Here is a 25,987-nt window from a genome sequence, read left to right as displayed (position 1 = left end):
GCTATAGTCACCACTCAGTAAGCATCACTAAGTCGTCACTAATAATTAATAGTGACGATTTATATTATTAGTGATGATTTTAAATTGTCACTAAAAAGTCTTCTTTTTGTAGTGCGTTAATCTAATTGTAAATTAAGAATTTTATAATAAATTAAATAAAAACTTAAAAAATATATATATATAGAATAACTAGGCTAAATCTAAAAACTGATGATAAAATAGAACTCAAAATAAATAAATAAAACATAAATTGAAAACAAGATCAATTTAAATCAAAATCTATAACTCAAAAAAAATAAGAAAATATAATCTAAAAATTAAAACGGAAATTAAAATTTCCAACATGAATATCCAAAGAGGAAAAGCCTTTTGATTGATAAATGATTTCCACATAAACCACAAAAATAAAATAAAAAACGATTTTCTCACTCCGGGCCTCACGCACAGTGTCTGGTTTCCCGCGAAAACCTCAACGGTCCAAAATCGGACCTTCATCGCACTCTCTCTCTTCTCTCTCTCTCTCTCTCTCTCACCGTTTTCTCCTTCCCTGGTCTCCAATGGCCACCGCCGCCTAATATCCTCTCTCTCTCTCTCTCTCTCTCTCTCTCTCTCTCTCTCTCTCTCTCTGTTTCTATCACAGCGGACTCCAATTAATGTTGGTCTCCGCAATGGAAGATGAATAGATTCATCCCCACACACTCGTATCGGTTCGGCCCCTTCCGGCGCCTGTCTCAGCCCATCACCGACCTCCACAACGACCCCCACCTCAATCCCTTCTACATCCTATGGCATTACCAGATCTTGGACCCAGGCAGCGAGATCGTCACTCACTGGAACCACATCTTCCTCATCACCTGCCTCCTCGCCCTCTTCATCGACCCCCTCTACTTCCTCCTCCCCTACGTCGGCGGTTCCGCCTGCCTCGACACCGACCTCAGCCTCGCCGTCGTCATCACCTTCTTCCGTTCCGTAGCCGATCTCTTCTACTTGCTCCACATGATCATGAAGTTCCGCACCGCATTCATCGCCCCCAGCTCTAGGGTTTTCGGCAGGGGAGAGCTCGTTATGGACGTCCGCCAGATCGCCATCCGCTACTTGAAGTCCGATTTCATCATCGATCTCGCCGCCACTCTTCCCCTGCCCCAGGTATGTGATTCTTTCCCATTTCTCCCATCCCCAATTTTCGATAAACAATCAAAATTAAGTTAAATTTTATTAATTGGGTAAACTAACTTAATTTCCCTTCTACTAGGCTTTGAAAAGTGCAAACCATGTCAAATTTTATTTCCCCAATGTTAAAAAAAATTAATAGAAAAAATGCAACTTTGTTTGTGTATTCTCGGATTCAGTGGTATCAGAGTTGTTAATCTGCATATTAAAGTTCTAGGGTTTGGTAATTTTTGTTTTTTGGGTGTTGCAGATTGTGATCTGGTTGATCATACCTGCATCAAAAGACCCCAAAACCAGTGGCCCCAACAACACCCTGGCTCTTATAGTTCTAATTCAGTACATTCCTAGGCTGTTCGTTATTTTTCCTTTAAACCGGCGAATTGTAAAAACCACAGGTGTTGTTGCTAGGACTGCCTGGGCTGGGGCTGCGTACAATCTCCTGCTCTACATGCTTGCCAGTCATGTTAGTATCTGTTCATCGTTTGCCATCATTCTGGTTTTTTTTTTAATTTTATTGTAATACTCTAAAAACTTTGATGTTTTGGTATTTCCATTTACTGGTGTTGCAGGTATTAGGAACTTCATGGTATTTGTTGTCCATTGGTCGGCAACACACCTGCTGGAAGGACGAGTGTAGAAGGGAGAATGGCACTTGTATCCAAAGATACTTGGATTGTCGTAGCCAGGAGAATGTTGACCGCCAATATTGGCTGAACATCACTAACGTTCTGTCTAATTGTGATGCTAAAAATGGTGATGTTGAATTTAAGTTTGGAATGTTCGCAGACGCCTTTAAAGATGATGTTGCCTCTACAAATTTCGTTGAGAAGTACTTCTATTGTCTTTGGTGGGGTCTGAGAAATTTGAGGTAGGATTCCTTTAAAAATGGAAGTTTATTGATGTTTGCTCCTGAATTTTTGCTAATTATGCTTGCTTGGGCTTTATATAGATTAGGGTAGACATGAAATTCCATATCTAAATGCTTTTATTGTGGGTTATTGTTCTTGATTCTTGGTTGGAAGTTGGAACGTGTCATATTGCGGTCTGAAAGTGAAGCTAGAATCTCCTTACTCCATTTGTTTGTGCTGGATTGAATTTCTATTGAGTTTGTGTCATTAAGAACTTCATAACGTGGTGGTGGAGTAAAACGTAATGATGTCAAGCATATGTTTATTGGATTCCTTTTGACATTAATGTTTTGGTAATCTATTGAATGTGTTGAGTAGTTTGCTTTTATATTTTGGTCATCAAAGCAGTGCACCTTTTCTCAACAGAGTATTAAACTTTGATATCCCAAACTAATTTAGTGGGTCATCATTGTTATTGTAGAAATCCCGAGTATCTTCGAATATCTTGGAGTAATTTAGGGAAGTATATATTGTATATTATTGAGAGAGATTTGTTTAGGAGATTATTTCCATATTTAGATATTCCGATTGTATTATAAATATTGTAAATTGGTCTGTACAAAATTATTCAAGAAATACCAAAATTTCATTCTGATTTCATGGTATCAGAGCTAGGAGATTAAACCTAACTACCAATGGCGGAAATTGCTAGCCAAAGTAGAGGTTCAATGACCTCTGAATCTCACGAGGTCCTCCAATAGAGTTCCACAAGGTTTGAGAACTCCATGGATTCCTCTTCATCACCAAGGCCCTCGTTGCCCTCGTTGCCTTCTACCAGATGCCACCATAACAGCCGAGACAACCGCCGTTACTCGTTGGGATCAGACAACTATTCCAACCGCAATCGTAGCTGTAGTCCCATCAATGGCTATAGAGCCCATCACCAGGATTCAGATCATCATTTTGGACTCCTACAACCGTCTAGATTTCAGAACAAGCCCTAGAAAGTTTAGCGATGGTGACCATCGTAGGAACAAGAGCCATGCGTATCTCGATCACGATTTCAGGGGTAGGCATGGGGACTATTCAGAGTCGGACGAGGAGTTGAAGGGTTTGAGCTTCGAGGAGTACCGTAGACTCAAGCACCAAAAGCTCAGGAAGATGTTGAAGAGGTGTATTTGGAGCTTTATGCCGAGCCCTACGAGGAACAAGAACGAGGAGGAGACAGAGCTGGAAGTAGAGGCAATTGAAAAAGAAGAGGAAAGACTAGAGCAAGACCTTGACATTTTTGGTTCTGACAAAGAGATTAAGATTGATGAGAAAATGTTCAGGCAGTTGGCAGACCAAACCTCGTTTAGTTATTACAAAGCTTCATCTTTCCACAAATATTTCTTCGGGTTCTTTAGCCTAAAGAGGTAATTTTTTGCAAGCCTTGAATATGACCTCTAAATCCAAAACTCCTTTGATTATTGATTCTGGTGCTTCTGACCACATAACCGATGCCTATCATCTTTTCTCATCATATTCACCCTGTGTTAGAAATTTGAAAGTTAAAATTACTTATGGATCACTCTCATCTGTCGCAGGCAAAGGGAATATTCGACTCTCTGACTCCATCACACTAGAGTTTGTTCTTCATGTTCCTAATTTATCCTGCAACTTACTATCCATTAGTCAGTTAATTAAAAACTCCAATTGTTCTGCTAAATTTTTTCACTCTCATTGTGTTTTTTAGGACCTATCATCGGGGAAGACGTTTGACAATGCTAAGGAGTATGAGGGACTCTACTACTTTGAGGAGGCTAATGTGAGTGAACAATGTAAAACTACTATTTGTGATTCTGCATCTGTTTCTAGTGATAGTGAAATTTTGTTATGGAATTCTAGGATGGGTCATCCAAATTTTCAATATCTAATACGTTTATTTCCTTCCATTTTTTTTTTTTCCAAATAAAACGTCTTCTGAATTTCAGTGTGAGGTTTGTGAACTTGCAAAACACTAGCATAATTCCTTTCCAAAATCCACATATAAACCATCCAAACCCTTTACTATGATTCAAAGTGATTTATAGGGGCCCTCACGCGCTCACTCACACGAGATGATTTGTTACTTTTATTGATGATCATACTCGTATTTGTTGGGTTCATTCTATTTTTGCCAGTTTCCACTCCATGATTTAAGCACAATTCCAAACTCACATTCAAATTTTACATGTTGATAATGGTGCGGAATATTTCAATGATATCTTGGGACATTATCTTCAAGAAAATGGAATTGTTTATCAAAGTTCCTTTGTGGATACCCCTCAACAAAATGGGGTTGCAGAACGTAAAAATAGGCATATTCTTGAAGTAGCTCGGGTATTGATGTTCACTACAAATATGAAAAAATATTTTTGGGGTGATGTCATTTTAACAGCTACACATCTCATTAATCAAATGCCTAGTCGAGTTCTTTCTTTTGCCACTCCTCTACAGAAACTCTAGGAATGGTTTCCCAACACTCGACTCCACTTCAGTCTCTCTCTGAAAATCTTTCGATGTACTGCATTTGTTCATGTTCATGCTCACAATTGGGATTAATTGGAACCTCATGCCATTAAGTGCATTTTTATTGGTTACTCTCCTACTCAGAAAGGCTAATTATATGTTAGCCTTGATGTCACGTTCTTTGAAACCACTTCTTACTTCCCAAAGCCCTCTCTTCATGGGGAGAAATGGAATGAAGATCGGTTCTTTGATTTCTCTGTTGATGAATTTATACCATACACTGAGTCTACCATTGCATCATTTCCCGAGTCTACCATTACATCATTTTCTGACCTATCATGTGCAAAAGATCACTTAACCTCAGGGGAAGATGCAGAAAAACAAAACAACACAGAAATGCTTGTTTACTCAAGTTAAACGCAAAGAACAGGGAGAATCTCATACCCAAGGCACCAAGAGAGTTGGAACTGGTGATGACTCCGAGCAACCATAAGTCCACGCCCAATCCTGATCAAGTAATAGATGGTCATGAGCTCCCTTCTAATAAGCCTGTACATGATGACATCAATTTATCCATTGCAGTTAGAAAAAAAACCAAGTCATGTACTCAATATCCCTAGTTAAAATACATGTCTTATAAAAGCCTATCTACAGAATATTGTGCTTTTACTTCTAACCTTGATAGGATAAAAATTCCAAAGAATATCTAGGAAGCCTTAGAGATTCCTAAATGTAGGGAAGCTGTCATGGAGGAAATGTGGGCTTTGGAAAAGAATGGTGTAACACCCCGAACCCGAAAGTCGGGTCCAGGGTGTTATTTCTCTATACTATAGTCTCTAATACCACAATTATCAACAAAAACAGCGGAAACCATTTAAAACTCAAATATATTACCAGAGTACTAAATCATCACAAACGTAAGTATCTCCATATAACGTTATTACAACCCAAAGATTAAAACAAAACATAAAAAGTTCCATATCTTACAACCACTCACAATTACAAAAACTAAACCCTTCCCAAAGCTTCCTAAGCTCGATCTCCAGCAGGTCCTAAAAAATTTAATATTCATTGGGGTGAGATACCTCTCAGTAAGAAGGAATAGATTATCATCAGTGTGTGGCTAAAAACGAGTTTTAGTGTAGACAAAATATAACCATTACTTTAACTTTAAGAAAACCGCATTTAAACCTATAACTCATGCCTATAAAAATAGGTAGGCATACTTTCCATTCCACTCATAACATAATTCTATCATATACTTTCAACCCATTTCATAACGGAGTTCTATTATATACTTTCACTCCATTCATAACATAATTTGTAACGCACCGACCCGCCACGTGGGCTCGAGATGCTACTTTAGTGACGTCTGTGTACCTGACACCATAATTATTCTATAATTGCAGCGGAAATAAATGATATATTTTCCAAAATCTATTACCAGAGTTCTAAACTACTTTCATACACAATAGTCTCCAATTATCCATATTACAACCCATTTAAATAGTACAAAAAGAAAACTCAGTCCATACACACTACATACATAGACTTTACAACTAGCTCGACCCCTCTAGCCCCGCTAAACACGATCGCTGGAGTTTCCTAAAAAGATAATTTGTATATTGGGGTGAGACACTTCTCAGTAAGGAAGACTAAGTTAAAATCAGTGTGTGACCAACATGAATTTTAGTGTATACAGAAAATAACCAGTTTTCCATTTAACTAAAAATAACTATTTTGCATTGTACTCACTTTACACAGTTGAAAATACTCGTCTTGTTTCCATAGTATAAACAGTTTAGTAAATAAGTATCATCATTTACATAAATCAACATATATGCATAAAAGACACTCCCTGTGACTAACGCCATTTACTTCCCCCATGGCGTGCGTTGTGCAACCCGAAGGTTGGACTAAGCTTGGGTGATTAGCCCAAAGCAAAGTCAAAACATCATCCTCTACAAGTACGTCTGCAGGCATCCACAACCAAGCTGTAGGTCCGACGCCCTTACTTCAACGTCACGCAAGTAGTCGGCTGAGACCCCCTTACACTTCTATCTAGAAGAGTGTGGGTGCACATGATCTAATAATCAATCACTAGCAATGGTACCGTGCTCACATAACAATTGGTCCCTAGGGTTCCTAAAGCATATCATGTAATTTAAGTAATAAAAAATGTAATTTAAATCATTTTGTTTTACACCTACCATTTAAGAAAAACCTGGCCCCCGGCCCTCAAATAAACCCAGCTCACAACCGTCAAATAAAACCTAGCCCCTGGCCATCATATAAAACCTAATCCCCAACCGTCATATCAAATCCATGTATTATTCACAAGTAGTTCCAATATGGCCATCATATAAAACCCAATCCCCAACCGTCATATCAAATCCATGTATTATTCACAAGTAGTTCCAGTATGTTTCACAAACAGTTCTAGTATATTTCACAATCATTCACAAATTCGGTTTCACGATGAACCATAAAATCATTTACCTGCCACACATTTTCAGTATTTGAATACAGTCCAGGAGATAACCAAAGATGCACAATATTTTTAGTTCATAAAATAAAACATATTTTCCACCGTTCATGTTATTCAAAATACTGTATCATATATTCTAAATTTGTGAAATTTCGGTTGAACGGTTGATTTTTAAAATAATCTTTGAACTCATAATAAATAAATATTTAACGGTTTAATCAATTCATATTTAATAAAAATCATGACTTAACTTAATCCCCTTACCTGAATCCTGAAAAGTAAAGTAAAAATCCTAATCCACGCCCGCGGCGTTCAGAACTCCAAACACTGAAACCACATTTTCCCAGTTTCATCAGTTCAACCCCAAAATTATAAATTTCCTTAATATTCCTAGGCTCACAAAATTCTCAATAACTATTTTAACATTTCCTAAGCCTATAAACTCCAAATAAATAATTAAATTCCCAAAATCTTACCCTAGCCTTGGAGTGGTGCCTAGAAAGCCCAGTTTAAAAATTTATTCCACTAGACTTGTAGAGAAATACTCCTAGAACATCATGGTGGTTTCTGATCATCAGTTTGGTTAAAGATTTAAGAAAAAACTGAGAAAAGGAAAATGATTTACCTTATCCCATGAGTGGTGCTTACGTTGCTCCTACGACAAATTCACTCTGGTAGGAATGTTGGTGGCGGAGAATAGAACCCAGTGGTATCTTCTGTTTTTTTATCGGCGCCCGTTTGGCTAACGAAATCGAGGAGAGAGAGAGAGAAGGCGGAGGAGAGAGGAGAGAGAGAGTGGCGTCAATTTGGGGGGGAGCGTTCTGTTGAAATGTGAAATTCAATTGACATTGAATAGGATACTTCTAAAGGAAGTATATATATATTATAACATTACTTTTATCCTTATATACTTATGCATATTTATATAACCATCATATTATTTAATTTAATTAATTCAACTAAATAATGTTTAATTAATTAATTATCTAATACCTTTTTTTTTACACTTCCATGCATATAATTTTATGGGGCGTTACATTCTCCCCTCCTTATAAAAATTTTGTTCTCGAAATTAGTTAACCTACTTTTATCATAATATCCTCTTCCAATTCCCATGAGGCTTCCTCAATTGCATGATTTTTCCAAAGTACTTTTACCAATGAAATTTTCTTAGTATGAATTTCTTACTCTTTTCAATCTAGGATTTGAACTAGCGATTCACAAAGTCTAACTATCTTCTGAATATACAGATCTGCCAGTCTGCTCAAAGAGTAGTTAACTCTGATTGGTAGGAAATGGGCAGTCTTCGTCAGTTGATCTACGATTACTCAAATGACATCCTGTCCATGTAGTGCCGGCGGTAACCCTGTGACAAAATCCATCGATATATGCTCCCACTTCCACTCAAGAATGTAAAGTGGCTGCAATGATCTCGCCGGTCTCTGATACTCAGCTTTCATCTGTTGGCATATCAAATACCCCTCTACATACTCAGCTATTGCTTTCTTCATGTTACTCCACCAAAATGACTCATGAAGATCCATATACATTTTAGTGCTACCAGGATGTACAGTATACAGGGATTGGTGCGCTTCCTCTAAAATAACTTCCTTAATCTCAGGGTCGGCAGGTACGCACTGGTGCGGAATCTCTAGGATCCATCATCTGAGTTACTGAACTCTGCCCCCTATCCATTCTACACGTTATCCATAAGTTTTACCAACTCTGCATCACTCCTCTGAGCAACTTAAATTCTTTCTTGCAAGGTGGGCTATAATACTAGATTAGCGATGAATGCCTAGTGATTACCCTCTGCAAGCTCCACCCCAAGTCTCTCCAAATCCATTCTAATTTGATGCTGCACCACCACCGCTGATATTGTTGTTTCCACTGATTTCTGGCTCAAAGCATCAGCTACCACATTAACTTTTCCCGGGAGGTAACTGATGGTGTAGTTGTAATCTTTTATCAGCTCCAGTCATTTCCTCTGCCTCATGTTTAATTCTTTCTAAGTGAAAAAGTATTTAAGGCTCTTATGATCAGTAAAGATCTTGCACTTTTCACCATATAGGTAGTGCCTCTAGATCTTTAACGCAAAAACTACTTCTACAAATTCCATGTCGTGCGTAGGACAATTCTTCTCGTACTCCTTGAGTTGGCGAGAAGTGTACACAATAACCTTTCCTTCTGGCATTAAAACACACCCAAGTCCTTTCTGGGATACGTCACTATAGATCACAAATCCACCCTCTTCTGACGGAATAGTCAATACTGGAGTAGTGACTAGTCATTGTTTCAATTCCTAAAAACTCATCTAGCATTCACTAGTCCACCCAAATTTTCTGTTCTTTCTCGGAAGCTGTGTCAGAGGACCTAATAATCTCAAAAGCCCTCCACGAACCGGCGATAGTATCTTACCAGACCCAAGAAACTTCTAACCTCGTGCACGTTCTTCGGTCTAGCCCAATCAACTACTGCCTCCACTTTGCTTGGGTCCACTGAAATTCCTTCCCTGGACACTACATGTCCCAGAAATGCAACCTGTTCCAGTCAAAACTAGCATTTCTTAAATTTAGCATACAACTTCCTTTCTCTTTGCACCTGAAGCACTATCCTCAGATGTTCCTCGTGTTCCTCTAGGCTCTTTGAGTACACCAGTATATCATCAATAAATACTACCACGAACTAGTCCAAATACTGGTGGAAGACCCTGTTCATCAGATCCATGAACACTACAAGAGCATTTGTCAATCCAAACGGCATAACCAAGAATTCATAATGGCCATACCTGGTCCTGAATGCTGTTTTCGGAACATCTTCCACCCTAACCTTCACCTGATGATACCCGGATCGCAGATCGATCTTGTAGAAAACCTGTGTGCTCTTTAGCTGGTCAAACAGATCATCTATACGAGGTAACGGGTACTTGTTATTCACTATTACCTTATTAATTTCACTATAGTTGATGCACATCCTCATCGATCCATCCTTCTTCTTTTACGAACAACACCGGCGCTTCCCAAGGTGATACGCCCAGTATGATATATCCCTTGTCAAGTAGTTCCTGCAACTGCTCCTTTAGCTCCTTTATTTCAATTGGAGTCATTCTATATGGAGTCTTAGAAATGGGTGTTGACCCTGGATTTAATTCAATGGCAAACTCCAACTCGCGATTAGGAGGCAATCCCGGTAAGTTCTCAAGAAAATATCTGTGAACTCCTTTATTACTGGGATATTCTCCAATTTAAGTCCCTCCTCCGGTGCTTCTTTTACAAATGCAAGGTACCCCTGGCCACCTTCCATAAGTAACCTCTTTGCCTGAATTGCTGAAAGGATATGTGGTGCAAAGCGCACACATGTCCTGACGAATTTAAACTCCTGCTTCCTTGGAGGCCTGAACACTACCTCCTTTTTGTGGCAGTCAATACTCGCGTAGCTAGATGCTAGCCAATGCATCCCCAAAATAATATCGAACCCATGCATGTCAATAACAATTAGACTAGCAGACAGTCTTCTTCCCTGAATCTCCATTGGGTGATCCCTGATCACCTTGTTACACACTACTACCGACCCTATCGGTGTGACCACTGCTAACTCGGCATCTAACGGTTGTGTTTCTATCCTACATAGTTTAATAAACCCCTGAGATACAAAAGAGTGTGTCGCACCTGAATCAAAGAGTACAACAACTTTATTTGAAAGCACATAAATGTTACTTGTAACCACATCTTGTGCGTACTCGGCGTCACCCGGAGTCATATAATACACCCACGCCTGGGCCGTGCCTCTCTGGTAGTTTCTGCGCGGTGCCTGGTTACCTCCCTGAGGCTGATGAGGTGCAGCTGGATTGGTTGCTGTTCCCCGACAATCATGAGCAGTGTGGCCGGGTTCACCGCACCTAAAGCAGACATGCCTCTTCCTCTAGCACTCCCCTAGATGTCTTTTGTCACAAGTAGGGCAAATAGGGTGTAATGGGATACCCTGAAATGTCCCACGACTCATTTCCCATCTCTGACCTCCACTGTTTCCATACCTCCTCCAAGGACCCTGTCGCGCATCTGTATGTGAACTAGAAAGCATGAGCCTCTTCTTCGGGTTTACTACCCTCTCACCCTCCTGAATACTGGCCTCAGCTGCTATGGCCTTGTCCACTAATTCAGAAAAACTCTAAGTCAGCAATGCCACCACTTGTGTGCATATTTCATGCCTCAAACCTTTCTCAAACCTCCGGTCCTTCTTCGGCTCGTTTAGGATCATGTATGGAGTAAAGTGGGATAGCTCCATAAACATGGTCGCGTACTGCTGTACGGTCAAGTGTCTCTGAGTTAGATTCAGGAACTCTTCTGCCTTAGCCTCTCGGGTAGCAATAGGGAAGTACTTGTCGGAGAAACCTCCCTAAAACAGCTCCAGGTAATAGCCGCAGGTCCTCGCTGCTGTTCCTCTACCAGTTTTGCTGATCTCAACCACCTCTTCGCTTCCCCCACTAGTTTAGAAGTGGCATACTACACCTTTTGCTCCTCCGTGCACTCCAACACACCCAGTAGTTCCTCTATCTCCTGAACCCAATCTTCAGCTGCGATCGGGTTTGCTCCTCATGCAAAAGCCAACGGATTCATTTGAGTAAACTGCTAAAAAGTGCACCCCTGAACAACTGGTGGCTGGTCCTACTCTCTAGAGTCCCTTTGGTTCTCCTTCCTGGCCTACCGCGCTATACTTTGCAGGACTACCAAAGCATTCATATCATCCTCACTGGAAGTATCTACGTGATTATCCCATCCAGCTACGATGTCCTTTCCCCTAGAATCCATCACAATCCTGCCACAAAATAGTCAAGGTATTGGCCTCTAATCACAATCTCCAGGACTAAACACCTACTCACCTGACCTAACATTCCTACTTAAGTTTCCAAGTTCCAGTCTCTCAACCCAAAAACGAAACCATCGATGGATTTACCGTGATTTTCCTGAAATCGTCATTCCAGGAAAAACACAAAAGACCCTCAAAGGATCACCGTTTCTAAGCTTCCAGACCAAGACTTGCCTAGCCTACCCATTCTTATCCTTAACTTATCTCAACCTATACTCTGGTAATCATCCATTATCAAAGTCTGCAGAACCTAGCAAACCTAGGCTCTGATACCAACTATAACGCTCCTACCCGCCACGTGGGCCCGAGGTGCTATTTTAGTGACGTCTGTGTACCTGACACCATAATCATTCTATAATTGTAGCAAAAATAAATAATATATTCTCCAAAATCCATTACCAGAGTTCTAAACTACTTTTATACACAATAGTCTCGAATTATCCATATTACAACCCATTAACACAGTACAAAAAGAAAACTCAGTCCATGCACACTACATACATAGACTTTACGACTAGCTCGATCCCTCTAGCCTTGCTAAACACGATCCTTGGAGTTTCCTGAAAAGATAATTTATATATTGGGGTGAGACACTTCTCAATAAGGAAGACTAAGTTAAAATCAATGTATGGCCAGCAAGAATTTTAGTGTATATAGAAAATAACCAGTTTTCCATTTAACCAGAAATAGCTATTTTGCATTGTACTTACTTTACACAGTTGAAAATACTCGCCTCGTTTCCATAGTATAAACAGTTCAGTAAATAAGTATCACCATTTACATAAATCAACAAATATGCATAAAAGACACTCCTTGTGACTAACGCCATTTACTTCTCCCATGGCACATGTTGTGCGGCCCAAAGGTTGAACTAAGTCTGGGTGATTAGCCCAAAGCAAAGTCAAAACATCATCCTTTGCAAGTACGTCTGCAGGCATCCATAGCCAAGCTGCAGGTCCGACGCCCTCACTTCAACCTCACACAGGCAGTCGGCTGAGACCCCCCTACACTTTTATCCATAATAGTGTGGGTGCATATGGTCTAATAATCAATCACTAGCAACGGTACCGTGCTCACATAACAACTGGTCCCCAGGTTTCCCAAAACATATCATGCAATTTAAGTAATAAAAAATGTAATTTAAATCGTTTCGTTTTACACTTGCCATTTAATAAAAACCCGGACCTCAAATAAATCCAGCTCACAGCCGTCAAATAAAACTTGGCCCTCGGCCATCATATAAAACCTGGCCCCCGTCCGTCAAATAAACCCGTCTCACAGCTGTCAAATAAAACCTGGCCCCCGACCATCATATAAAACCCAGCCCCCAGCCATCATATGAAATCCCTTTATTATTCACAAGCAGTTGCAATATGTTTCACAAACAGTTCTAGTATATTTTACAATCATTCCAAAATTTGGTTTCACAATAAACCATAAAATCATTCACCTACCACACATTTTCAGTATTTGAATACAGTCCAAGAGATAACCAAAGATACACAGTATTTTTAGTTCATAAAATAAATCAGATGTTCCACCATTCATGTTATTCAAAATATTGTATCATATATCTTAGATTTGTAAAATCCTGGTTGAACGATTGGTTTTTAAAATAATCTTTGAACTCATAATAAATAACTATATAACAGTTTAATCAATTCATATTTAATAAAAATCCCGATTTAACTTAATCCCCTTACCTGAATCCTGAAAAGTTTGGTAAAAATCCCAACCGACGCCCGCGGTGTTCAGAACTCCAAACCTTGAAACCACATTTTCCCAGTTTGATCAGTTCAATCCCAAAATTATAATTTCCTTAATATTCCTAGGCTCACAAAATTCCTAATAAACTATTTTAACATTTCCTAAGTCCATAAACTCTAAATAAATAATTAAATTTCTAAAAATAGCAAATTTGCTAAAGTCCTTAAATCTTACCCTAGCCTTGGAGTGGTACCTAGAAAGCCCAATTCAAAATTAACTCTACTAGACTTGTAGAGAAACACTCCTAGAACATTGTGGTGGTTTTTGATCGTCAGTTTGGCTAAAGATTTAAGGAAAAACTGAGGAAAGGAAAAAAGTTTACCTTACCCCATGAGTAGTGCTTACGTCACTCTTACGACAAATCCACTTAGGTAGGAATGTCAGCTGCAGAGAATGGAATCCAGTGATATCTTCCGTTTTTCGATCGGCGCTCGTTTGGCCGATGAAATCAAGGAGAGAGAGAGAGAAGCGGAGGAGAGAGGAGAGAGAGAGAGAGAGAGTGGCGTCAATTTGGGGGGGGCACTATGTTTGAAATGTGAAATTCAATTGACATTGAATAGGATACTTCTTGGAAGTATCCTTACTTTTATATATATATATGTATAATAGTTATAACATTACTTTTATACTTATATACTTATGCATATTTATATAACCATCATGTTATTTAATTTTATTAATTCAACTTAATAATGTTTAATTAATTATTTATTTAATACCTTCTTTTTTTTACACTTCCATGCATATAATTTTATGGGGCATTACATAATTTTTATTATATTACATAGAAGAACTTTTCTATCTGGCAATCATGTAACATCATGTTTTCACCCCGCATGATCGGGTTGTGTGGCCCGAATGCTGGACTTACTACGGGTGATCAACCCAAAGCTAAATCAATTAAGTCCAGCCTGTAAGTATGACTTGCCAACCCCATGTTGACCCGTATACGGAAGGATAAAATCTCATGCTGACCCGTATACGAGAGGGTACATCCTCATGTTGATCTGTATACTGGGAGGATACAATCCCATACTGACCCGCGTATACAGGGAGGGAACACTACTCGTCTCTGGTCAAGTCGACTATCCCATACCAACACTTTCATCCAACAGTGTGGCTGCACTATACCTCCTCTAGTAACTTCGGTACCGAGCTTTCACCGTAATCATTTATCATTTCATTAATTTGTGGATTCTTTTTAACAATTCCAGTAAAATCAGTGTAATACTTTACGTTTCTAGTACAACATCATAAAAATCATCATAGATATCATATAAATTAATCTCATGCCACACGATTTGGATATTAATTCATACTTTCATAAATTAACCAGAGAAAAAGATATTATAATATACTTGTATATTCTACTAAAAATAAGGGTATGATCATCTCCCTAATTAATTCAACAAAGATATATTTCTAATGAAAACGGAGATAATCAATCATATTCACTTTATATTTTCCCAAAATACTAGTATAATACCAAAACCCTCATTTCATATACCTGATTCATTCTGAAAATCATTCATAGTATTCCTGTAATCACACACTCCATTTTAAATGGTTCAGTTTCCAAAATAGCATGATATAATCTATTCCCTTTACTTTTACTCAACTTTAACCCGTTGGATTTTGAAATATAACTATCATAATAATCATATATCCATATACTACAGTTTAATCGGTTCAATTTCGAAATCAAGCTGACATAATCTATTCCCCTTACCTGTTCTGAAAATATGCCTGAAACGTTCAGAAAATGAAACCCTAGCTTCCGTAAACTTGCTGCGGAGAGAAAGCCGGCAAGCCGAGAGAGGAGAGAGAGACGATCGGAGGGCGAGAGCGGACTCCGATTGGCCTTAGGAGAGAGAGAGAGAGAGAGAGAGAGAGAGAGAGAGAGAGAGAATGAATTTCGGAACCCTAGATTTAGAGAGTGAGAGAATATGAAATTTCTAAAAAAAAAAATGAACTAACTTCTATATATAGGCAAGCTGGCCCGTACGAAACCGTCAATGGTTTTCTTGATATTTTTGAAACCATTGATGGTTTGGTCTTGCCAAACCGTACCCTATTGAAACTGTCAACGGTTTTCCTGAGGCTCCTCAAACCGTCGACGGTTTGGCCTGTTCCAAACCCATTTCCTTCTTTTCTTTTCTTTTCTTTTTCTTTTCATTTATTTCTTCTTTCTTTTATATATTTTTCTTTTATCGTTTGAGTTCGGGTCCCTACAATCTCCCCTCCTTACAAAAATTTCGTTCTTGAAATTTGCTAAAGATGACTCCAAATAAAATTCATCGTGAATCCGACAGGTTTAAATTAGACTCATAAACATCTCAAATCAAGATCTGATAACTAATGCGAACCAATGGATCAAACCTGCTGCCCTAATATCTCTTGCTACAATCTCAATTACTTAATTTCAAACTCAACTCCAAAACTAAGGTATCCTGACCTTCCGCTATACTACATTACCTCCCCAAAATTTCGGAACTTCCAGATTTGACACAACTGTAAGATAAAGAAACATTCCTGCATGCAGTGTTATAGGATCAATATCCAACAACTTTGATTCTTAATCACAATCCTCCAAAACTAATATATACGACCTTCATAGACTTATGCTTGGAAATGATGCAATTAATATTAGGAAATCAACTTAAGAAAAACTAATATCAGTTTCTTTAACAACCTGAAATCTTGCTTCCTAAATAGTAATATCCTGAATCCCTGAAGATTTAATCATCATAAATAAACAAAGATACCATTCATTGCCATTTTTGAAATTATAAAGGTATTACCTGTCCCCAACATTTCCTGCACCTCGCGGAGTAAGCATGTAAACCCATGCTTGGGCGGCGTTCCTCTGATAACCGCCTTGGGGTGCCGGATTGTTCCCCTAGTACTGATTAAGAGTGGGTGCGTTATTCGGCGGCCCATGACAGTCTCGTGCCAAGTGACCAGGCCTACTGCACCGGTAGCAGTTAGCACTTCCAGCCCAACACTCATCTCGATGCCTCTTATTACATTTAGGACATTGAGGGCGTATCAACTCACCTTGATAGGCTCGACTCTCCAACTCTTGCCTCTGGTCCATATTTCTATCATTAGCCCTCCATGGACCCTGACTGGTATCAGCATGAAACTCCGGAGGCACTCGCCTCTTCCTCTGATCTGACATCTCAGCACCTCTTAGCCGGCTTGTTTCCATCATGGTGGCTTTTCCACCAACTCCAAGAAGTGTTGAACTTGAAACCCCACCACCTGTTCGTAGACCCTCTAACTCAGACCTCTCTCAAATCTCCGTGCCTTCTTTGCATCATTTGGTATCATATATAGGGAAAATTAGGATAGCTCTACGAACTTGTCCGCATACTGTTGTATGGTCAAATTCCCCTGAGTCAATCTAATGAATTTCTTCGCCTTTGCATCCCTAGTGGACGCAGGAAAGTACCGATCAAAGAAAGTTTCTTTAAAGTGGATCTAGGTCAGTGCTGCAGGTACTGGCCTTTGCTCCTCTAGTAGCTTCACAGCTAACCACCGTCGCTCGGTCTCTCCCGTCATCTTACTTGTGGCATAGAGAACTTTCTGCTCATCAGTGCAGTGCAAAACTGCCAGTATCTTCTCCATCTCCCGAATCTAGTTTTCCGTCACAATTGGATCAACTCTGCCCACAAACGTCGAGGGATTCATCCGAATAAACTGCTTGATAGAGCAGCCCTAGTCTGCGGGTGGCCCATCCTGATCTCTGGAGTCCCGCCTCATCTCCGACCTAGCCTGTCGAGCTAAACCTCGCAGCAATGTGGAGGTATCAATGTCGTCCTCGCTAGAAGCCCCTAAGTCATTATCCCCTCTAGCATCTACGTCCTTACCTCTAGGATCTATCCGGAAGATAGGATAAAAATCCATTTAGAATCCTAACGTAATAACACAATCGACACAAATATCACACTAGGAATTTAGAAGGTATTCAACACACTATATAGGATTACATAGACTCCCTTTCAATGACTTCTCCCTCACAAATCAATCCTTTAAACATTCAAGTGCAACTTTTCGAGTTCCCATCTCACCGCTCAGAAACAAAACCGTCTATGGTTTGCCGTGACTTTTTCGAAACTGTCGACCACTTTAGAAAAACCAAAGAAGTAGTTGATGGATTTTTTCTTCCAAGCTATGAAACAACATTCAAAACCTTCCAACTTAACCTATCCATTCCTACCCTCTTCGTCATTTATGTCTATGCTCTGGTAATGATCATTCTTAAAGTTTACAGAACCTAACAACCTAAAGTTTTGATACCACCTATACGCCTCGAACCCCAAAGTGGAGTCCAGGGAGTTATTTCTCTATAATATAGTCTTTGATACCACAATTATCAACAAAAATAGTAGAAACCATTTAAAACTCGAATATATTACCAGAGTACTAAACCATCACAAACATAAGTATCTCTATATAACGTTATTACAACCCAACGATTAAAATAAAACATAAAAAGTTCCATATCTTACAACCAATCACAACTACAAAAACTAAACCCTTCCCAAAGCTTCCTAAGCTCGATCTCCAGCAGGTTCTGAAAAATTTAATATTCATTAGGGCTAGACACCTCTCAGTAAGAAGGAATAAATTATCATCAGTGTATGGCTAAACATGAGTTTTAGTGTAGACAAAATATAACCATTACTTCAACTTTAAGAAAACCACATTTAAACCTGTAACTCACGCCTATAAAAATAGGTAGGCACACCTTCCATTCCACTCATAACATAATTCTATCATATACTTTCAACCCATTCATAACAGAGTTCTATTATAAACTTTCACTCCATTCATAACATAATTTCTACTATATTACATAGAAGAACCTTTCTGTCTGGCAATCATGTAATATCATGTATTCACCCCGCTTGACCGGGTTGTGTGCCCCGAAGGCTGGACTTGGTCCGGGTGATCAACCCAAAGCTAAGTTAATTAAGTCATGTCTGTAAGTACAACTTGCCAACCCCATGCTGACCTGTATACGGGAGGATAAAATTCCATGTTGACCCGTATACGAGAGGGTACATCCTCATGCTGACCTGTATACCGGGAGGATACAATCCCATGCTGACCCGTGTATACAGGAGGGAACACTACTCTTCTCTGGCCAAGTCAACTATCCTATACCAACACTTTCACCCAACAGTGTGGCTGCACTATACTTCCTCTAGTAGCTTCCGTATTGAGCTTTCACCGTAATCATTTATCATTTCATTAATGCGTAGATTCCTTTTAACAATTCTAGTAAAATCAGTATAATACTATACGTTTCTAGTACAACATCATAAAAATCACCATAGACTTCATAACATAAATTAATCTCATGCCACACGATTTGGATATTAATTCATACTTTCATAAATTATCCAGAGAAAAGGATATCTAATATACTTGTATATTCTACTGAAAATATGGGTATGATCATCTCCCCAATTAATTCAACAAAGACATATTTCTAATGAAAACGGAGATAATCAACCCTATTCACTTTATATTTTCCCAAAATACCAGTATAATACCAAAACCCTCATTTCATATACCTGGTTCATTCTCAAAATCATTCATAGTATTCCTGTAATCACATACTCCGTTTTAAACGGTTCAGTTTCCAAAATAATATGATATAATCTATTCCCTTTACTTTTACTCAACTTTAACCGGTTGAATTTTGAAATACAACTATCATAATAATCATACATCCATATACTACAGTTTAATCGGTTCAATTTCGAAATCAAGCTAACATAATCTATTCCCCTTACCTGTTAATGAAAATATGCCTGAAAGGTTCGGAAAACGAAACCCTAGCTTCCGTAAACTTGCCGCAGAGAGAAAGTTGGCAAGCCGAGAGAGGAGAGAGAGACGATTGGAGGGCGAGAGCGGACTTCGAATGGCCTTAGGAGAGAGAGAGACACGTGAGGGATAAGAGAGAGAGAGAATTTCGGAACCCTAGCTTTAGAGAGTGAGAGAATATGAAATTTTTAAAAAAATGAACTAACTTCTATTTATTTATAGGCAAGCTGGCCTGTACGAAGCCGTCAATGGTTTTCCTAAGATTTTTGAAACCATCGACGGTTTGGTCTTGCCAAACTGTACCCTGTTGAAACCGTTGACGGTTTTTGCCTGCTCCAAACCCATTTCCTTCTTTTCTTTCCTTTTCTTTTCCTTTTCTTTTCCTTTTCTCTTCTTTCTCTTTCCTTTTCATTTATTTCTCTTTTCTTTTATATATTTTTCTTTTATTTTCTGAGTTCGGGTCCCTACAAATGGAACTTGGGACGTTATGAATTTGCCGAGAGGGAAGAAGCCACTTGGTTTTAAATGGGTCTTCGTAGTGAAATATAGAGTTGATGGGACAATTGAACGATATAAAGTTAGACTCATTGCAAAAGGGTTTACACAGACCTATGGCATCGACTACACAAAGACATTTGCACCACTGGCAAAATTGAATACTGCTTGGGTCCTCCTATCCGTGGCAGCTAACTTGGATTGGCCACTACAACAACTCGACATTAAGAATGCATTTTTAAATGGCGAGTTAAAAGAAGAAATCTACATGACGATACCATCAGGTTTCAGTAAGAAAAATGAAGAAAATAGATTATGCAAACTCAAGAAGTTCTTGTATGGACTCAAGCAATCTCCTAGAGCATGGTTCGACATATTTGCAAAAGTGATAAAGAATCAAGGATATCGACAAGGGCATTCAGATCATAATATGTTCTTCCAATAATCTGAAAGTGGTAATAAAAAAAATCAGATAGTGTATGTTGATAATATAATCCTAACTGAAGATGATACAGTGGAGATGGAAAGATTAAAGAAAGTCCTAGTTGCCGAGTTTGTAGTTAAAGTAGTGGGACAAATGCGGTACTTCTTGGGAATGGAAGTTGCTAGATCAAAAAAGGGTATCAGTGTCTCTCAACGAAAGTATATCCTTGATCTCCTAACTGAAACTGGCATGCTTGGATGCAAACCTAGTGAAACCCTGATTGAAGTAGTAAAGAGGGTCAAAGACTGCGAAATACCAATTGAAAAGGAGAGGTATAAGAGATTGGTTGGTAAACTAATTTACCTATCGCATACTAGACCCGACATTGCATTTGCGGTAAGTGTGGTAAGTCAACACATGCATTCACCGAAAAAGACTCACCTAGATGCTGTGTATAAGATCCTCAGGTAACTCAAGGGTTCTCTGGGCAAAGGACTCTTCTTCAAGAAATGTGAAAACAAGGAAGTAGAAATTTTCACAGATGCAGATTGGGGAGGATCAGCGAAAGATAGAAGGTCTACAATCGGATATTGCACCTTTGTATAGGGGGAAACTTGGTAACTTGGAGGAGCAAAAAACAGAATGTAGTGGCTTGAAGCAGTGTTGAAGCTGAATTTAGGGCAGTTGCACAAGGGATATGTGAAGGAATGTGGTTACGGAAACTCTTGGAAGTATTATCAATCCCGGTGAAATTCCCTATCAAACTCTATTGTGACAACAAAGCAGCCATCAGTATCTCTCTCAATTCAGTTCAACATGACAGGATTAAGCATGTAGAAGTGGACCGACATTATATCAAAGAGAAGGTTGAAGAAGGAACCATCTGTCTGACTTATGTGTCTACCAAGGAACAAACTAAAACATCTTTACTAAAGGGCTTGCCCGCCAGAGCTTTGATGATTTCATTTGCAAGTTTGATATGATCAATATCTATGATCCAACTTGAGGGGGAGTGTAGAAATCCCGAGTATCTTCGAATACCTTGGAGTAATTTAGGGAAGAGAGAGATTTGTTTAGGAGATTATTTCCACACTTAAATCTTCTGATTGTATTATAAATATTGTAAATTGGTCAGTACAAAATTATTCAAGAAATACAAAAATTCCATTCTGTTCTCAGTTATATAGTGCAATCCTTTGTAATTGGTTGCTCATGGGTTTGAGTCCAAGGGCACAACGTCTCTGCATAAAAGCAGGGATAATGCTATGTACACTATGATGATCCTCCCCCTACCCTCACAAAGCATGGAGCCTTGTGGCCCAGGGACGCTCATCATTGTTATATAGTATCTGACATACAAACCCAAACATCCTGAAAATTTGAGAAGACATTTCTAGGCCTGCTATAGAATCAACTAGTAACTCTTCCTGCTCTTCTTGCCCAAAATTAAGCATATACCCTGAGTTATCAAGATTATTGTATTTGTTCCCTTCCTCTAGAGTAAGCTTGTACAGTAAGTAGAGACTTGCAATCTGCACAACAATTTCAACTATAACAGTTTCATATTTGTTATGATATTTCATATTTTCTCTTTTATTTAATCATCATTACATGGCAAGTTTTTTTAATTAGGTTTAAAATGTTTCATTCATTGTTCATGCTGACTTGACATATTCTTTATTTATTTATTTACTTCTTTTGGTGCAGTTCATATGGACAGAATTTGACAACTACGACTTACATTGGTGAGACAATATTTTGTATTGTCATATGCATTGGAGGATTGATTTTATTTGCACAGTTGATTGGCAACATGCAGGTAATTAGCTGGATCCTTTACTGAACCATCACCACCACCATTTCTTTTAGTAGTAGTTTTTTTGTTAAGTTTTGTGAGTTATTGTCAAAAGTTAATATTTACATGGCAAATTTTTTTCTGCATGACAATTAGTGTAGAACTTCAGATGAATGATATTTGATTGAACAAGGAATGAGATGGATTTGCAATAAGGTGAATTTCCATTTTTAAATGCTGGAAAACTTGATTGTTGTAACAATATTGCAGCAAGAATCAGTGTTTTTTATTTTTTTGGGGATTTTTTTTTTTGGTGGGGGGGGGGGGGAGGGGGCGCGGTTATCTTTATAATATTTGATGGTTATCGGTTCATATTTTCATGAAATATTCTAGCAAAAAATGAGTCTTGACATATACTTTTTGAAGACTTGATCATTATCCTGTCAGTGGCTTAGATTACCACCCTAATTCCCATTAATTTCCTTTAGTTTTATACATGTACCACCACACCAACTATCAGAAAGTGTGATTTCCAGTTGCACAATACTTAAGAATCATGATGATCCAGTATTAGTAATTTACATTTTTGGAAATATATGATCGGCCTATGCACTCCCACAGACGTGTGTGTGCGTGTTTGTTCATGTATGCACAAGCATTAAATTTTTTCATATTGTTTTACATTGAATTTTTGATTCTTTGTTCTGGTTTACTAGGTCAATGCTTTTTTTCCAATGGATTCCTTGATATAGTCCTTGATATACTATTCTAGATTTAAGATAGCTTTAAACTTTGTGTGTGATTTAAGCTAACAGTACTGAGCTTTTTTTTTTTTTGATCTTTCTGTCTTCCTAAAGGGGTACCTTCAATCCATGACGGTGAGGCTTGAGGAATGGAGAGTAAAGCGAAGAGACACAGAGGAGTGGATGAGGCATCGCCAATTACCTCCGGATTTGCAAGATCGAGTTCGTCGATTTGTTCAATATAAATGGCTTGCCACGAGAGGAGTCGATGAAGAATCTATTTTACACTCTTTACCTATGGACCTTCGTCGTGAAATTCAACGGCATCTATGTCTTAACCTTGTTCGCCGTGTAAGTTTCTTCTTGCTTGTCGTTATGCTACTGAGCAGGGTGACTAGCTTTGTTTTGAGTAGATTAATAAAATAGAATGCTCTTTTTTCCTGACTTAAGAGTCCCTAATTTTATACTGCCATGTCCACTCTTTAGTGTCAAAGACAGTATAGTCTAATTTGAACTGTTTTGTTCTGTGAAATGCACACATCCTCCCTTCCTATAAAGAGAGCATCATATTTTAGTCCAGGATAGACTTTTCCATTTTCCAATCTCAGGCACAAACTGGCATTTTGGGTTTCTATTGCTCTTTGAGAGAAAATTCCCTTTTCATGCTTCTAGATGATACACACATACAGCATTTTTGTTATATTTAGTAACGCTCTGCCCCACTTGTTTATTCATTAAAGTTTCATAACGAGCCAGGACCTCCTAAGCAAAATATTAACAAAAATAAACTTTCCTAAAGTTATGCATTAATTTTAAAAAATAGATTTTTATACATACTAATTTTTGGAGGAACAAATTGTTCCATAGGTGGCTATTGATGTTCTCTAGACATACTAGTTTGAACCATATTTTTCCAATTTCCAGGTCCCGTTCTTTTCACAAATGGATGCTCAGCTTCTTGACGCCATATGCGAACGCCTAACTTCATCCCTGAGTACCGAAGACACCTATATTGTTCGAGAGGGTGATCCAGTAAATGAGATGTTGTTTATCATTAGAGGACAACTAGAGAGCTCCACAACAAATGGAGGTCGGTCCGGGTTCTTCAACTCCATCACCCTTCGACCGGGTGACTTCTGCGGTGAGGAATTACTGACATGGGCCCTAATGCCTAATTCAAGCCTAAACTTGCCTTCTTCGACTCGAACTGTAAGAGCCCTCGGCGAAGTTGAAGCTTTTGCACTTCAAGCAGAAGACCTAAAGTTTGTGGCTAATCAGTTCAAGCGGCTTCACAGCAAGAAGCTTCAGCATGCCTTCAGGTACTATTCTCACCAGTGGAGGACATGGGGTGCTTGCTTCATCCAAGCTGCTTGGAGAAGGCATAAAAAGAGAAGGATGGCAAAGGAGTTGTCCATACAAGAGAGCCAGTTCTATTACATGCCAGTTCTTGAAAATGATGGCAACTATTACAGTTATGAGCTAGATGGTGATGACAGTGTTCATGAGGGTTCATCAGAGAATACTCCAAACAGCGCTCAGCATCTGGGAGCCACCATTTTGGCATCCAAGTTTGCTGCAAATACAAGAAGAGGGGTTAACCAGAAGGGCCGCCCGAGTGAACCGGTATCCACCAGCTTAAAGATGCCAAAGCTGTTTAAGCCCGATGAGCCGGATTTCTCTGCAGAATAGAGAGAAATATGTACAAAGAAAGTGAAGCAACCAACTGGTGCATGCGTATTGGGAGAAAGAAGCTAATGATCAGAGCTTAGTTAGGATCCATTACTTCTTCTTGTTCTTCTCCTTTTTTTCAGTTCATGACATGGTAGTAAATTTTATTTGTAGAGTAGGAGGACAAACCCAAACAGAACCAGCCTTCCCATCCCCTGTTCTTGTATATGCTCTCTATATGAAACAAATTATTGGCTCACGTTTTGTGTACACTGTTTTAGGAAGTCACAAATTAATTTTTTTCTGTACTTACAAGGGACCATTCCGTCGTCATAAGATTTAGAACTCACTCATCAGGATAAAATATTAACGAATGTGTAGTGTGGTGGGTGTAAAGCCTGTTAAACTAGTTATATTTTTCTTTGTGCCGTTTGAAACTAAGAAAATATTAATCAAAGTGAAGGAAATTTTAAAAGAATTTAATGTTTTTATCTGATTATCAAGAGAAGGAAAGAAAATATGTAATATATTAAATTAATCAACAAAAATCTCATTTTATACATAATTAACGCTTGATTTTTATTTTTTTTTCATTTTTAGTTATATTTAGAAAATTTTTTATTTTTAGCATATTTAATATAGAGAAATATACAAAAAAAAAAATTTCTTCTTATCTTATCTTTTTTTCTTTTTTTTTTTCAAATAAAACTCTCGACTCTAACATAACTTAACCATAGAATTTCCTATACTAACAAGAGTACTTTACTTCCAAATTCCAAAAGACACAAGTTTCAGAGAAAGAAACAGAGAAATTAGTAGAATACAAATTAAAAGAGATTTGCATAAAAGAGAAGTTTGGTTAAATCTCACGAAAAGTTATTCTATGTTTGGATATCCTTTCAATTTGAATTTATATTCGATTTTAAAAAAGATGTAATATAAAATTATATTAATATTTTATAAATTCATTTAAATTTAAATTCAAATCCTCGATTCAAAATTCACTTTTCCAAACGTAACATAGTATATTTATTATAAATTTATCTTCTTGTGTAACAGGGAATTAAAAGAAAAAATTGTTGACCTAAAAAAAATTAATAAATAAAATGAAAATCATAACTTATAAATGTTAATTTCTAGCATTACTAGGCGTTATATATCTGTACATTTTATATAGGAAACATTTAAAATATCTCCATAAAACTGCTGTTTAAATAGAAAGATTAATGACAGTACGAGAAACATATGAGCAATAATTACAATAGCATAATTAATTTATAACTATAAATTACTTTTCCTTTTGAGTACCGTTGACTAGCGTAAAACAATTATAAAAATGAAAATAATTAATTTTATACACAGAAAAATACTGTCGCATGGATTGATGGAAGCATT

The 25,987-nt window shown here is 38.2% G+C and overlaps 1 protein-coding gene across 2 annotated transcripts; it reads left to right on the top strand.

Annotated features, from left to right (window-relative positions):
* Window positions 1–432: 432 nt before the first annotated feature.
* LOC131168677 (cyclic nucleotide-gated ion channel 18) lies at window positions 433–24,851 on the top strand. Of its 2 annotated transcripts, XM_058128301.1 has the most exons (6): window positions 433–1,146; window positions 1,421–1,633; window positions 1,740–2,038; window positions 22,094–22,205; window positions 23,039–23,275; window positions 23,849–24,851. In XM_058128301.1, exons 1-6 carry the CDS (start codon window positions 676–678, stop codon window positions 24,611–24,613), a joined length of 2,097 nt encoding a protein of 698 aa, XP_057984284.1. In that variant the 5' UTR covers window positions 433–675; the 3' UTR covers window positions 24,614–24,851. The 2 variants fall into 2 exon arrangements, with proteins under 2 accessions (XP_057984284.1, XP_057984285.1); XM_058128302.1 differs by lacking the exon at window positions 1,421–1,633.
* Window positions 24,852–25,987: the final 1,136 nt, after the last annotated feature.

Source organism: Malania oleifera, chromosome 11, assembly GCF_029873635.1.
Source record: "Malania oleifera isolate guangnan ecotype guangnan chromosome 11, ASM2987363v1, whole genome shotgun sequence".
Lineage (NCBI taxonomy): Eukaryota > Viridiplantae > Streptophyta > Magnoliopsida > Santalales > Ximeniaceae > Malania > Malania oleifera.
Note: the sequence above shows the minus strand (reverse complement) of the source record. Positions and strands in the feature narration are given on the sequence as shown.